This window comes from Battus philenor, unplaced genomic scaffold (genome assembly GCF_028537555.1).
Source record: "Battus philenor isolate CCGP_79_NKW_IND1 unplaced genomic scaffold, ilBatPhil1.0.hap1 SCAF_26, whole genome shotgun sequence".
Taxonomy (NCBI): domain Eukaryota; kingdom Metazoa; phylum Arthropoda; class Insecta; order Lepidoptera; family Papilionidae; genus Battus; species Battus philenor.
The window spans coordinates 1,622,092-1,638,718 of record NW_027181689.1 but is presented as its reverse complement, the minus strand read 5'-3'; the positions used below and the strand labels follow the sequence as shown (position 1 = coordinate 1,638,718).

The window sequence follows — 16,627 nt, the reverse complement described above, 5'->3', positions numbered from 1 at the left end:
GACGACAGTATTTTTTTAAAATATATTTAAACGACTTTATTATATAGGAATAGTTTTAGAAATTTCGTAAGTGAAACGTTTAGTCATTCTATTTTTAAATTGTTTCATTTACTATTATTCAATGTTAAGATCTAATTCGTTTATTCATAATTGGAACTTTTAACAGAACTCTTATTGATTTATTTTTCTTTTTTATTTTTACTCTGCTACGCAAGAGACAGGAAGAAACATATATATCTTATATAACCAAATACAAGAATACATTCAATTTTTTTACGTTCTATCTAGGTTTGGTAAGCAAGACACTACGATTTTAAATATTAAATAAAATAAATTCGTAATCGATTCGATGAATAATAATCGAGATGCGCGAATCTTTTTAAAAATCATTTCGCAGCTGGCCACTTGTAATATTTTTCGATTTTGATTTTAATTCATTTTCCTTGAATCCACAGATCATAAATATCACATTGACGTAAAGTTGTATATGAAAACATAAATTGCTTGTTTTTTTTATTTGCGAATCGATATCCAACGCCCACTGACTGATATTTATGGAGATTTATTTTTGTACTTTTCAAATGCATTGCAGTGAGAACTGAATTATATACAGGGTGATTGCTTATATATATATAAAAGCTTTAAAATGGTTTATGTATAAGATAATATATATAATTTCCATGTCACAATGTTAGTTACCGTACTTCTCCGAAACGGCTTGACCGATTTTTACCAAATCTTATATGCGTATTCTGTAGGTCTGAAAATCGGTTACTATCTATTTTAAAAACCCCTAAGTGATAAGGGTTGTTCACCCTTAATTTTTTTTTAATTTGTTGGCGAAAAATTTTGTTTTATATTATACATGCAACTCTAAATTTTCACCCCTCTACGAGCAACCCCTATTTTTTATTTGTTAATTAAAAACTTCAATTTTTTTACTAAACAACGTTTGGGGAATCAGCTAATATAATATAAGACTGTGTGTGTGATATGTATAATAAAAGACTGTAATTCAAAAGTGTCCAGGGCTCGAATTGGCGACTCATGTTATTACGCCAATGAAAAAGAGATATTTATTAAATAAAGTCTATTACTATGACACATTAATAGAAAACAGGGAGTATATGCAAATATTTTGAAACAAATTAAGAAAATACAAACGTATGAAACGAAAATATATTCTGCCAAACGTTGTTTACAGTGTACGTGGAACAAAATGGAAAGGTTAAATTACATTAATGTTCCACGTAGTCTCGTGGGCGAGATAACGTGTTCCGATTTAATCTTGGAACTTTACGAGATTCGTGCGCTCTGTGGAACATATGTGTAATTTTGTTTTTGGATGAACACTTTTATAAAATTTCTGTCTCATCTTAGTAACTATAGAAATAAAATACAGATATTTAATATACAAAATGTTTAATTATAAATGTAAACACTTTAAATGGGTCAATGTATTATATAACACGAAATAAACACAGTAAAAGAGCGTTTCGCTGTAATTACAAATCATAAAACTATACCAACTAACCTAACCTTTTTTTTCTTTTTTTTCGGTTGGGGAAATCTTCTAGTATTCAAGATGCCCTGCCTCTGGGGGGAGGACAGGGGTATGTGGGATTCCTACCCACTAACCCCCCCCCCGGTGGTCGCCCTCTGCGCTAAACGGGGGACCGCGGTATCTCCCGGTCAGGGATCGCCACGCGGACCTAACCTAACCTAACCTAACCTATACTATTACCTAACATTTTACGTTAGCTGACAGGACAAAAGAGAAGATATCGCCCACTTGTGGGCTGTGCTTTATGTGAACGTGAGGCAATTATGTGCGAATCGTAATTATAAAAACTAGATTTTTCATATGGCCCCCGTTACTGGGGTCCTCTGGTATACCCTATTTTATTATTGGAAATAGGACTTTCTTGTCTTTAATAATTATTTTAACATTTCTTTTTATTGTCATTACCTTCTATCGGTCTTCAAATTATAATTCATTCATTTTCTATCATACATTACAGTCTTACATTCACATTCATTCTTAATTTCCTTCTTTGTATCGCCTCTTATCCTCTCCACAATTTTAACAGCACATGGTTTTATCACAGTGTTTCTTATTCTAAAGATTCAACTTTTGTTTCTATTACAAATGTTACATTTATCACAGTACATTGTTTTCTTTTTGCTTTTTATTTCGTACTTATATTTTTACTTTATTTTTATTCCTCTATGAAACTACACATTGATAGGGCGTACTTAAAAAGTTTTTTTTATAGTTTAGTATGAAAAAGTTTACAGTTCAAGTTGATAATGAATTTAAGACGAGATTAAAGTAACTTAGCTTCATAAATACTGTAACACCCCAAAACGTGAACAGAAAATAATTTCAAAATTCAGAACAGAATGTAGTTAATATATATTTTTTTGGTTGAAAATAATAATAATATATATAAAATAACATTAAATCTTAATAAAATTTATTGGGAAAATTTAAAAACGAACATTCCTCGCTTTTTGGCCTGCAAAGTCATTAATCACATTTTCAAAATCAATAGTGTCGACTAGTTCATGTTCTATTGACATTATTGCAAGATCATTTAATCTTTTTATCATTAAATAATCTTGCAATAATGAAATAATTTATTATTTTGTCATTAAGGGCCCTTTTAAAAAACACTTTATGTGTTTTTCGAATGAAAGGCTTATTGAACACTGTATATTATATTTTTGTAACCGTTTACTTTTTTTTTAATGTTCATATTATTTAACAACTTCTTTAGCACAAATATATTAAAATTCGATATTCTTTTTATATTATCTACTTTAAATTATGGTTTTCATTTTTCTTTTAACATTTCATTATTCATCATTTAAAAAAAAATTAAAAAAAATTATTTTCAACTTTGGTGCCCCCCCTGCTTGTGGTGCCTGGTGCGGCTGCCCCGCTCGCCACCTCCTAGCTACGCCACTGCCTAAACATCTACCGCCTTTTCTGATTTTTTGTTTAATTATTGATCTAAGACCTCTTTATTACAATTTTTTTTATTATTTCCTCTTCTATATCTTTATAATTCGTTTACATTATTTTATGTTTCACTTATTTTGAAATATAAATTTTGAAAAATAAATCGCTTGCACACTTTTAACATCATCCTTCATTGATTAGTGTTAGTTCGGATATCTTCACTCCGGAATTTTAACTAAACAACAGTTAACCGTTCTGCGAGCTGGCATTCCACTGGGATACGTAGTTTACTTTATTTACTAGATTCTCCTCATTCTAGTAAATCTAGAAAAAACCCAAGCAAATCTCTCCAAGGGTGGTCAAGCAGCTATGACCACTTATTTTCAAGCCTTAAGTTTTGTCTTAAATATATATTAACTCGATATTTATGATTATAATCCGTACAATGAATATAAAATATTTATTCAAATATCTTTACGATCTCAAACACAACGCACTAATCTTGGCATTACTATTATATGAAGCAACACATTGTTAGACAAAACATATTTATATATGTCACAACAAACAATAAAAGGTGCGTTGGTATGCAGGGATGGTGACCGTACGACATTCAGGTCAATGTCTGGCCGCACGTCAGTCGGACCAAGGTTCGAATCCGGGCACACGGACCCGACTCGATAGTCCATTATTAGTCGCATTACGCAACTAAGTCGAGATAAAACTTGAAGTGTCTTTAATTTAATAAATTGTTAAAATTAACTAAATTAAATTGAGCGATTTGTAATTATAATATTACTTATTTTAATCATTTAAACGTAACTTCTGTCGGTAGAGCGATAATTTTATTAAAATGAAAAATTTATTTATTTATATATTTTTTTAATGGAATCAGGCGTTACCTCCACTGATTAGTGCCAAACACAGAGTATCTGTGTTTGGCACTAATCGCTGTAACATAACTCCTGAAGATGCCCCGTGGAGGGGTGAAACACGTGTTGAGTGATTTGGCGGTGGCGGTTGTGTGATTCGCATTGTTTGCCGCATACGCATTTATCAGCGGGCTGGCGGGTAGTGTATTTTATTGCACGACTACCACTGCATGTGCGGAAGTGGCTAAATATTGGTCTTTTTCTTACTATTTATATATTCACATTTTCCATTCCAAAACATATGATCATAGATATGGCACTTAGTTGTAGCTTAGCGGTGGAGGACTGAAACGTAATTGTCGCGGATTCGATTCTCGGAATACTCTCATTACTCTATATTATTTCTATTGATCCAGAGCCGACACTTCTTCAATATTTCAGCTGTAAAACGTTCATGAGCAGTGGTACCTCAGCGATAGAGAACTGTGATTTGCGATCGTTAGTCGCAGGTTGGGTTCCTAGGATATAATTATCTATAATTCACAATTTGTGCATTAATTATATAGGATTACCACTATTCACATACAAGTTTCCAGAGAGCTACAGTATCCTTTGTGTACAATAATAACACACTGCGATCTACAACCTACCTCTCAAGTGTGGCGATTGATATATCCCCCTATATATATCCTTTATATAGAAAAAAGTTTCAATTTCATTAATGTCTTCAAATTTACAATTCCTCAACGAAAAACTGTGTGAGTATATATTTGAAAATAAATAAAAATAATTACTTATATTGCATTTTTAAATTATATAATAGAAAGGCTCTTTATATGTATTGCGTATTTATTTATTTATCTTAAAGGCTATATCTCCCTGTCTCTATGGTGCAGACATATACCATTCAGTTGTCGTTTAGTATGTCACGACAAAAGCAAAATATGAAATATATTCATATATATTTTATGTAATATATTTTATTATAAACAAGTATACTTTTATTGATAAATATAGAGGCATAGAGTTTATAAAATTAATGCTAAAACTGTAACTATATATATAGTATATATATACTAGTTGATCCCGCAAACGTTGTTTATCAAAAAAAATATTTTTAATTTTTTTTTTTTAATTTTCAATTTAAAAATAAGGGTTGATCGTAGAAGGGTGAAAATTTAGGGTTGTATGTATTCTTATATGTTGTATCATAAAAAAATAAAAACAAAAAATTTCGTCAAAAAAATAAAAAAAAATTTAAGGGTGAACAACCCTTATCACTTAGGGGTATGAAAAATAGATAGTAGCCGATTCTCAGACCTACTAAATACGCATATAAAATTTGGTAAAAATCGGTCAAGCCGTTTCAGAGGAGTTCAAGTTCGAACACCGTGACACGAGAATTTTATATATTAGATATTACATTAAATCTATATACAAATTATAAATATAAAATTATTAGACAATATTTTGCGTAGATGTTTTAAAGTTTTAATATAGTCTAAAATACGTAAAATTACTTCGGCTAAACGATGACCCATTATCGTAAGTCGCCCCGGAGCCAGCCCGACTAAATTACTTCCCCGGGACAACCGTTAAATTATGAACCGAAATTGGATCGCGTAAATATTTTGTTCATAGCGCCGACGGTAAAGAGATTTGTCTTGAGCAATTGAAATCATTGATGCGGTGAGTGAAGTGACGCTTTACTCATACTAGATAGAAGCCTAAGTAAGAAAAGGACCAATATTTAGCCACTTCCGCACATGCAGTGGTAGTCGTGCTATGAAATGCACCGCCCGCCAGCCCGCTGATAAATGCGTTAAATTTGTTTATTTAACCGCTACAGTTAAATAAGTTGTTATAATAAGAAATTCAAGATACAGATAAATTATTTCTAATAGAAATTTTATGTACATGCATTTATATATACTTAAGATATGTATCAATGTATAGAATACACACACACACACATATATATATATATATATATATATATATATATATATATGTATATATATTTTTTTTATAGAGGTTTAAAAATACTTTTACGTATCATAGGGCCTGATGTTGGTGCCCCGTATGTCGGACTCGATCTAGATCAATACCGACTAAAAACAATCCTCTCTCTTCGGTATCCCTGGTCCCCACGGCATGGCCGTTAGGCATTACTTCGCGGGGGGGATTTAGCCGCAGCTTTCTCTGATAGAGTGGCTGTTCAGGCCAACTTCCTCCGCTCTTGCTCTATTTTACGCAACTCCTTTAGCACCGTCGTACAGTACGCGCTCGTAAGTTCCCAGGCCGAAGGCGAGGATAGCATTGTAGCTATCAGTTTCAGGATAGATTTTGCATCCTACACCTTCTTCCCAAGACCTCCTGGCTTCGTTAAATCGGGGGCAGACGAAAAAGACATGCTCTGCATCTTCAATCATTCCGACACAATTAGGACAGTCAGGGGAATCTTCGTATTTGAACCTATGGAGATACGCTCGATAACAGCCGTGGCCGGATATCATCTGAGTCAGGTAGTAGTTCAACTCTCCATGATCTCGGTTCACCCATGACTCTAGGTTTGGTATAAGCTTACGCGTCCATTTTCCTTTCACTTTCATGCACGACAACCACTGCATGTGCGGAGGTGGCTAGATATTGGTCCTTTCTTATTCATTTTCCTTTCGTCGACTTATCCCAGGACGATTGCCACTGTTGCAAGCTTTTCAGTCTTCCCCGAATTCTAAGTTCAGCTGAAGTTGGGTCTGATTTGCTTTTTTTGCTACGGTACAGATCAGTTCTTTCGTCTGCAAGAAGCGCAACAGGAACCATACCTGCTATCACGCATGCTGCATCCTCCGATACTGTACGAAAGGCGCTAGCTACCCGTAGAGTGCTGACTCTATAAACAGAGGCGATTTTCCGTCGGGACTCCTGTTTGCTCAGTGCGTCGGACCATATGGGTACTCCGTACATAAGCACTGACGTAGTCACCGACACTAATAACTTCCTTCTGTTTTGCTTGGGACCTCCGACATTAGGCATGAGTCGGCAGAGTTTAGCTGTCACCAGAGACGCTTTCGCTGCTGCTCTCTCAGCCTGATCTTTAAAGTTTAGCCTATGGTCGATCATTACTCCTAGGTACCGTATAGCTGGTTGAGTTGCGATTTCACAGCTGCCGACATTGAGTGTGATGGTCTCCGCAACTCTCCTGCCAGTAATGAGCACTGCTTCCGTCTTCTGCTCAGCCAGTTCTAGTCCGACTGACCTCATCCACAGGGTGATTACTTGGAAGGATCTTTCAAATGCCCACTTCACTTCCTCCACGTGTTTCGCTACTATAACGACTGCTAGATCATCAGCGAATGCGACGAGTTTAGTTTCGCTGGGTAGATGTTTCTTTAGGAGTCCATCGTACATAGCGTTCCACAAAAGTGGCCCTAGTACTGACCCCTGTGGGACGCCTCCGGTGACTTTGTACTCCTCCGTCCCGATTTCCGTAGTGTATATGAGGACCCTATCAGAGAAGTAACTAGCGACTATTTTACGTAGGTATAGAGGTACATTCAGTGAGCTAAGTGCCCCCATGATGACCTCCCATTTTGCTGAGTTAAAGGCGTTTTTAATGTCCAAGGTGGCAACCAGGCAGTATTTTATCGAGCCTCTCTTCCATCTTTTCCCAGACACTGCTAGTTTTGCTATATTGACTACTTGCTCTATAGCGTCTAGCGTAGACCGGCCTTTTCTGAACCCATACTGTGAGTTAGCTAGGTGGGGTTCAACTGCTGCTTCGATCCTGCTGTGGATAATACGTTCTAGTATTTTCCCCGCAGTATCCAGCATACAGAGGGGCCGGTATGACGATGGCTCGTCTGGTGGCTTCTTACCTTTAGGGAGAAGTACCAGTCTCTGTCGTTTCCACGCGGTAGGAAAGGTGCCTTCCAGTAAGCAGCTATTGTAGGCCTCCAAGAAGAATCCTGGTGTTGCTACAATAGCTTGCTTAAGAGCTACGTTGGGGATCCCATCCGGTCCCGGAGCTTTGTTGTTTCCAACCCTACCGCATGCTACCATTAGCTCCTTCTCGGTAATAGGGGGGATTTCATTCGGATCCACAATCCCTAGTTGAAAGGAGGATTTTGGTTGCGTGGGGAACAGAGCTCTGACAATTCTTCCTAGTAGAATAGGACAAGTGGGCGTTGTATTCTCATGTCTCAGTTGTTTAACTACAACCTGGTACGGCTTGCCCCATGGATTCTTTTCAACCTCTTCCAACAATATTTTCCACGCGTTTCTCTTGCTCTCTTTAATGGATTTATTTAATTTTAATCGCGCTTCCTTATATTTGTCGTAGAGCTGCTCGAATTGTGGTGTTTTCCGAGCCCGTTGGGAGGTTCTACGCGCCTTAACACATATTTTCCTAAGCTCAGCAATGTTATCATTCCACCAGTACACCGGTGGGGTTCGGTTGTTGTTGCATCGCCTTGGCATTGTTGCATCGCAGGCCTCGGTCAGCCTCCTTATGATTTCAGCCGCCTTTTCACTGGCACTTTTGGAAAGCAGTGGTCGATCCTCGAGTGCTATCTTGAACAGGCCGGGATCATACATGCTAGTCCTCCAACCCACTGAGCCAGTTCTTGTGTGTGGTACTCTATTTGTATTTGGCTTACATGATACCTCCCAGTATATGGCACAGTGGTCGCTAGCGGTGTAAGTATCCGAGATCTCCCAACTGTTATTTCCTCTTGCCAGTGTACTGCTGACGAAAGTGAGATCCACAATTGAGCTCGCCTCGCCTCTTGTGAACGTGGGTTTATCGCCTGTATTAAGTAAGGCGACGTCCAACAGTGACATCGCTTCCAGAAGCTGGCAACCTCTAGTGTTAGTAGCTTTACTACCCCAGTCCACTGCCCAAGCGTTAAAATCTCCAGCTATAGCTACCGGGGAGTACATTCGGGCATCCTCCACTAATTTGGCCAGGAACCGGACGAACTCATCGTGTGTTAGGCTAGGTGGTGCATAGCAACTGTAGAAATGTACTCCATTAAATTTGGCTCTTACAAATCCAGAACAATTATTTTGATTACCCTGGAGAGGTTTAGTGCCACATGCCCAGATGACAGCTTTTCCTTCCTTATCGGTGATCCAGTTTAGGCCACTGATGTGCTTATAGGGTTCCGAAATTAGTACTATGTCTAATTTTAGCTCCCGTACGGTCTGCATGAGTAGGTCTTGGGCAACCTCACAATGATTAAGATTAATTTGTAGTACCTTGATCATTTTTGAGGCTGTCTTAACATCTGAAGTCTGAAGTGCTTTTTTATTATATATATATATATATATATATGTGTGTGTGTGTGTGTGTGTGTGTGTGTGTGTATTTACGCGGAAAAGGTATTATATATATACCAATAAGTAACAAAAACAATATCCTATTTTAGAAACCTATGAAGTGTTCTTTTATCTTCTTTTTAAATGCTAACAGCGATTTAGCGCATCTTATTGCTTCTGGTAATTCTAAATAATCGTCTTTAATGATCCATCGATCATCCTTATATATCTGTTAATTTTATACAAATTACAATCACACTCAAACATGATCATTGTAGCAAAATCAAAACCAAGTATCAAGAATGTAAATCCAAAAAAGGTACTATATTAAAGCTTTTAAGTTTTGTTAAAGTTTGTAACAGTTTGAGCTTTATAAAGTCGATATCGGTTATGTTTTTAAGTGGAAGATTTCCAGAACTAGTTGCAAAGACGTCGAGATTATAAAGTTATGATATAAATGTAAGTTCTTATTAAGTTCAGACACAAATAATTTGATCGTTTATACCTATGTCTCCAAGATGGGGCAGATGGCGTACACAGTACGTCGCCATCCCGAGCGGTCTTGAGCCTCGCGCTTTACTTCGCTCCACGTCATTCCAACTGCCTTCACTTCTGCAGTGATCATCCGCCAGGTTTGCTTTGGGCGGCCACGTCTTCGCTTTCCTTGAGGATTATATTCTAGGGCGGAGGTACACCGCCCGCCAGCCCGCTGATAAATGCGCATGCGGCAAATAATGCGAATTGCACAACTACCAGCGTTAAATCACTCAACACGTGTTTCACCCCTCCACGGGGCATCTTCAGGAGTTATGTTACACCGATTAGTGCCAAACACAGAGTTTTCTGACTCGGTGCACTTTGTTGCACGACTACCATTGGTTCTTTTCTAACTTTAATAAGGTCATCTGTCTTATTGATGGATGTCATACGCAGCACTACTAATCTATGGTCTCAATTTCGAAACCATGAAACTTCAGGTATTCGTTCCGTACGCTATGTGACTTTGTTTATGTTTATGTTAGATATCCTTCATTTATTATCATCATAATTTTGTTTTTATCAATAGATTCAGGCGTTACTTTGGAAGTCGATTCTAAGTAAGAAAAGGACTAATATATAGCTACTTCCGCTATGTAGCAGTAGTCGTGCAATAAAGTGCACCGCCCGCCTGCCTGCTGATAAATGCGCGTGCGGTAAACAATGCGAATTACACCACTACCACTGTTAAATCACTCGACACGTGTTTCACCCCTCCACGAGACATTCTCAGGATCCTGAACGCGTAGAATTTTAATAATTTTATTTAGTTTTTAAAGGTGTATAATAAAATATTGTAAAATAAATGAAATCACGTAGTTACAATCGTAGGTATATGGTACGATATCCGAGATATAGTCTAATATAATTCAAACTTTGTGCATTAATTATATAGCATTGTCACAGTTCACTAAGAAGATTCTAGAAGATGATCAGCAGCATCCTCTGCGTACCATAATACCACACTGCGATACCAACCAGCAGGCTTATTTCTTGCATTGAGCTTCTATAGGTTTAAATAACAACTGTTTTCAAATCAATACAATTTTTTTATTACCAGTAGATCAAGATTATAGGCTGTTATGAATATCATCAGTATGTCAACAGCTAGATGCCCAATACAAGACATATATCTCCCCCAAAGTCCAATCTTGAGCTGATCTTTTATATTTATTCTACCACCGCATTCAAAAGACACATATGCGTATAGAATAAATGACAAGAAACTCGATACTTTCTGTATTCGAATAAATATTTGAATAACGTTCTCTCATATTCTTTGTTTTATATCTTAAAAACGATACATGTTGAAAACACCTGATCCAATTCTCAATATAAAACCAACACTTATTCAATTTTATCACGAATTATTTGAAGGTGTACGTCGTGTCCCAAAGCTAATTTATAAAAAGAATAAGTTATATCAAAGTTATTGAATACAATATTCAAGTACGTTTTCAATTTAAGTTAACCTCTTATATGTAATAAGTTAACCCTTAGTAGCCTGATTTACGAAAGTGATTTTTTTTAATATTACTGTGTTTGCTTGAGGGTCTAGATGAATGGAAAAACAGATTTTTTTTTTAATTTCGTTGGAAAGAATATTATACAACAGTAAAATACGTACAGCCAACCTATAAAAAAACTAATAGTAATGTGAACATTCGGTTTAAAAGATTGGTATCAAAATTGAAACTTTAGGTTATTAAGGCTTATGAATAAAGAAAGGAGAGAAACAAAATATGATTTGAAAGGAGAGATTGAATGTAAAAATCAAAACTAATTTCAAAAAATCACACATTACACACAAACAAGAGATGAACACACGATGAGATAGTAGAAGAATAAATAAACTATAATATTAACAGAGTGGTACAATAAAAGAAGTAGAGGCAGATAGAGTAAGAGATGGGAGGGTGATATTAGAAAATTAGCAGTTACAACATATATGCTTAGAATAAAAGCCTTTGGTGTAAGACAAGTTGAAATAATTTATCGATCGTTTACTGATAAATATATTATGCTATTATTGTTAAAGCTATTTTTAGCAAAAACAATTATTTAATTTTATTTATTTTAAGTATAAAGATACTTATAAATGAATAATAAAATAACACTTGTTATGTTAGGCTTTAATATTCTTTAACCTACAGTTAAAACGAGATAATGTTAAGTAATTGCCAAGCTACCAATGTAAAGGCGAAGGCATAGTGACGTTAAACCTTATAGAAATTGATATCCTGACAATTAAAACATATCAAGGCGGACCAAAGTCAATGTAAAACGATACTAGCTTTGCCCGCGACTTCGACCGCGTGGAATTTAACAAAAATATTATTTAGTTCATTTATTAGGGTTGCCGGAAAGTAATTTCACTTTCCTAAGTTACATAGAATTTTCAAAAAAAATATTTCTAATCAACAATATATTCACCTTCGTCATCAACAACCTTTTGCTATCTAGTATATAAATCAATGCCGGAGTGGTAACAAATCAATCGATTTTGTTGTTTTTTTTTCGTAAAAGTATATTTCTAAGAAAAAACTAATCCTTTTTACATCAGCTACTTGCCGATATGTGTTATGTCAAAATCAATCAAGCCATTTGATTACATATCACAGAGATTATCCGGTTTAAACATACAGAGAGACTCAGACAAAATTTACACAATAAGTAATGTTGATAGTATGTACCGTATATATATTCGTAGGCATATAGTTGAACAGTTATTTTAATATTATAAACAGATACTCAAACTTTATTGATAGAACAAAAATATGACAATATTTATCCGATATATATGCATATACATACATCTTGTCTGTGTACATACGGCTAGCACCAGAAATAAAAATAAACATCTAAGCAATCTTTAAGCTTCCTAATATATGTAGATAAATTTGTACTACGGTTTTTTAATATAATATAACACACTATGTAATGTAGCTAAATTATGATATAATAAATGAAAAAATAAATAAAACAAATACTTGTTAATAAATCCTATCTAATAAATAAATTACCATGTTAAGGGTGTAGTGTTCACACGCCAAATCACTGGCCACAACGACAATACTTTTATCTAAAATCATTCTCGCGCATTCGAATTCAAATATCGAACGCCGATTTGAATTCGAATGTCATTAGTGGTGAGGTCGCTACTTTCGCTATAGGGTCGTGTAAATTGTAAATTCTCTTTGTATATAATATTCCTTCGATCACTATTGACTATCACCTTCCTCTTCACCATGGTGATAAATCACTTTCATCTGCTAATCACATATATTGGTCATACTAAATACATCCCGTGTTAGTTTATTCTGGACTCTTAAATCAAGCCTTCAATCAAGCTTAAATCAAGAAAACTCCTAGCTTAAAGTTATGTACTTACATTTGAAACTACATTCAATAACATTGGGCTCATGGACATGGACATGCATAAATATTTCATATATTTGTATATTTTAGTTAATATTTATGGATCAAGGCAGAGAATAGCTAATAATTTTTTTTTGCGTGAACAATTCCAATATTATTTTATGTTCCTGCCCATAATGCTGATCTTTTGAGAAAATCAGGCTTTAATTCAACAATTTCTCTTTTTAAATGGAATTTAACTATATTTAAAGCGTAAATTATAATACCAACTATATATATTAATCAACGAAGTTCCACACCTCCGTTACCTATATAAGACTTACACGAATGTAAGGAATAGGTTATGCGACGTATTTGTGACTGTTTGACGAAAATACACGTGTGATATATATATATATATATATATATATATATACATAAACTATTTACAATTTAAACCCGGACACAACAGCAGCGACTATTTTATTAATGGCGTCCGAATTCAAATTTGGAAGACGATTTTAAATTCGAACGTGAGAGAATTATTTAATTATAAAAAGTATTGTTGTGCCCGTAGTGGCCAGTAATATGAAACATTCTCAAAAGTCTACAAAGATGTGGTCGTATCCATTACTGTGCCAACACGATACCGAGACCAAATAAAACAAACAATACTCGAAGAAATTGGACTTCTGCATTGTCATTGTTAGAAATTTAGTGTCCCCAAGCTGTCTGTCTTTCGTTACAGTCTAATCACGGGAATGCATGACCTAGATAGGGGCAAAGTCACGTCAAAGCTCCCCAAAATTTAAAGCTTTCGTAACCTATACTTTATTTTATATGTAATATATACAAGTAATATTTCATTTTATCTTTTAACACAAGTAAATCATTATCATTTATTTTGACGTAATTAATTTATAACTAAAAATATACAGATGATTATTATTCGTAAAAGAATTGAATATATGGATGTATCCAAAAAAATAGTTTTAGATATATTAAATACCGTAATTATATATATCATATTACTATATGTTACTGCGTACTTAGTACTGCGAGAAGCTATTTGTCTGTCGCATTTTAAAACCAAAAAAATCAAATAACATATATAACAGCGATCGCTTAACATATACACTTAAAACCAACCTGTATAAGGTATTAAATCAACCAATTTCAGCGCTAGTTATTTATACTTTACACATTTAATATATGCAACGGTCATATGCCTTTATAAAGAGATGATTGTCAGAAATGTCTTATTTGGTAGAAACTAAAATAAAGTTTAACTTCTCTAAGTAATTTAACTTAAATACGACTATGTTATTAAGAAAACTGTCTAAGTTTGTTGTGGATTCTTCTAAGATTTGTGCGTTTAAAACGTTCGTAGGTATATATTGAAGAATGCCTTAATTAGGAAGATCGATGTAATTTTATTTTTTATTTACATACATAAGTGATTACAATAAATTAATCAAAGTTAACTGCAGTAGTAAATAAATAAATTGCGTATTTACTTCTCATGAAATTCTAAATTTAAATTTAAATCGTACACATTCAAGTACAGATTGCGTAAATGGAGAGAAACATTTTAATACTCCGCACACCCTTCCCGTAGTAATTGGTTCCGCTGAACAAAAAATCCGTTTATGAAATCGCTTTACGAGCACCACTCACTTCGTCCGCAAATGAAAGAATTAAAAACGTTGCAGCGTCAATATTTCAAAGCGGTAACCCTTTATGGAGGGAAATCTTTGACGCCATGACACTTATTTTCCCGCGTTATTCTGTAATGGCGTCGACAGGTGGCCCTTTTGTGATGCGTTCAGAAAAGATTATCGAATTATAATCGATTCATACAATTTTAATCGATTAGTTAAAAAATAATTTTCATATTTTTTTTTCTAACGAATATTTTATTGAAATAATAAAGACTTACCCAAGTGTAGTCATGGTGACAATGGTGTACCAGAAGGCAGCAGGAATGGATGTAAAGTTGGTATCTTGTTCGTTCTTCTCCGCGTAGAACATGACAGTCGCAAAAATGATGATGGCCATCGCAAGAGAGAAGACGAGGAAACCCAGCTCGCTGGCACAGGACTTGAGCGTGTACCCGAGGATGCGAAGGCCTTGGGAGTGCCGCGAGAACTTGAAGATACGGAATACCCTGAACACTCTAAGGGTTACGAAGGCGCCGGAGACATCGTCGTTGTCTGTGATGCCCAGGCCGATGTAGTAAGGTAAGATTGCGACTACGTCAATAATGGACATCACGGATCTGACGAACTTGCAGCGGTCAGGCGCTGCGAAAAGTCGCAGAAGGTACTCGGCGGTGAAGATCATCACGCAAGCTGTGTCGAGGCAGAAGAAGACTATCTTGTATCTCTCTCCGCAAGGTAAAGTTCCTGCTCGCCCGGGCCGGTGGCCACACGGCACTGTCTCCACTACATTGGCCATAACTGAAACGGCGATAAAGAAACCTGTGACATAGTAGAACACGAGTGCTGCAGTTGAAGTGTGGGGGTTCTCGAAGGCCCGCCACATCTTTTGCCTGAGGTCTGTCAACTGGGGCAAGCTCTGGTCTCCAGCCTCACTTAGTTTATCATCCATCAGCCTTTCAGCATTTTCTCTTTTTCTATCCCTGTAGTCCTCATAACAGCAGTCACCGATAACGTCGGGAAGGATTCCAAAGAAGGCGAGCTCCTCATCGTAGCCTGTAAGACACTCGTGTTTCGGATAATGAAGTTTTCCAGTTCTGTAGTAGTTGAGGATGTGGCGGAATATATCCGGATCCCTGTCGAAGAAGTACTCCCTGCTGTCTTCGTCGTAGAAGAACTCTCTTTCCGAGGACCCGAGGAGGGAGTCGGGGTACTTCTCGAGGGTGTTCCGCCATGTCTCGAAACGGCGTCCGGAGACATTGATGAGGAGTTTCTCGTCCTCTGCGCGGCGGCGGTCCTTGGGGACTGGTGGGGGAGGCAGCGGGTGCGTTGCGATGGGCACCCATCCGATGGCGGCGGCGCGGGCGAACGGGAGCCACGCGGCGACCGACGCCATGGCGCTGTGACGGCGGCAGCGTCGCCGCTCTACTGAGCGTCCCCCGCGCCTCGCTATTTCGGGCCGCCCGTGGACTGCGTCAGTGTTGCCACACTTCCTCCCATTTCACGCCCGTTCTCCCATTATTATCAAAAAATTACCTAGCCTAATGACTTTTTTTAACATCAAAATGTAAGATCTTAAACACTTTTATACATTTATTTTATTTATTTATGCCAACAGAAAAAACAACATTTAAACTGTTGTTATCATTGTTTCTCTTAAAATATCCTGTATTAATTTGCCAACAATGAAAATCTTTTTTCATTTTTAATATTCTAGCCATATAACATCCAGTGGTGGACAAAAGCCTTTTTCAATTGTTTTCCATAGGATCAGCTGGAAGCGGCCTGCGTATATTCATCCACTATACACATAAACTTTACTATATTTGAGCTACAGAATATTAAAAGTATGGTTTCCTAATTATAGCTGGTAAATAAATAGCTCATTTTCTGTTTAATCATTTATGGCACACCATATC

The 16,627-nt window shown here is 36.1% G+C and overlaps 1 protein-coding gene across 3 annotated transcripts in view; it reads right to left on the bottom strand.

Moving 5' to 3' along the window:
* Positions 1-16,104, bottom strand: part of Shal (Potassium voltage-gated channel protein Shal) — a 92,444-nt gene extending 76,340 nt beyond the window's left edge. For all 3 annotated transcript variants that reach the window (XM_068768681.1, XM_068768683.1, XM_068768684.1), the window contains exon 1: positions 14,990-16,104. In XM_068768681.1, the coding sequence (XP_068624782.1) occupies positions 14,990-16,104 (1,115 nt within the window). The remainder of the gene's footprint in view (positions 1-14,989) is intronic.
* Positions 16,105-16,627: the final 523 nt, after the last annotated feature.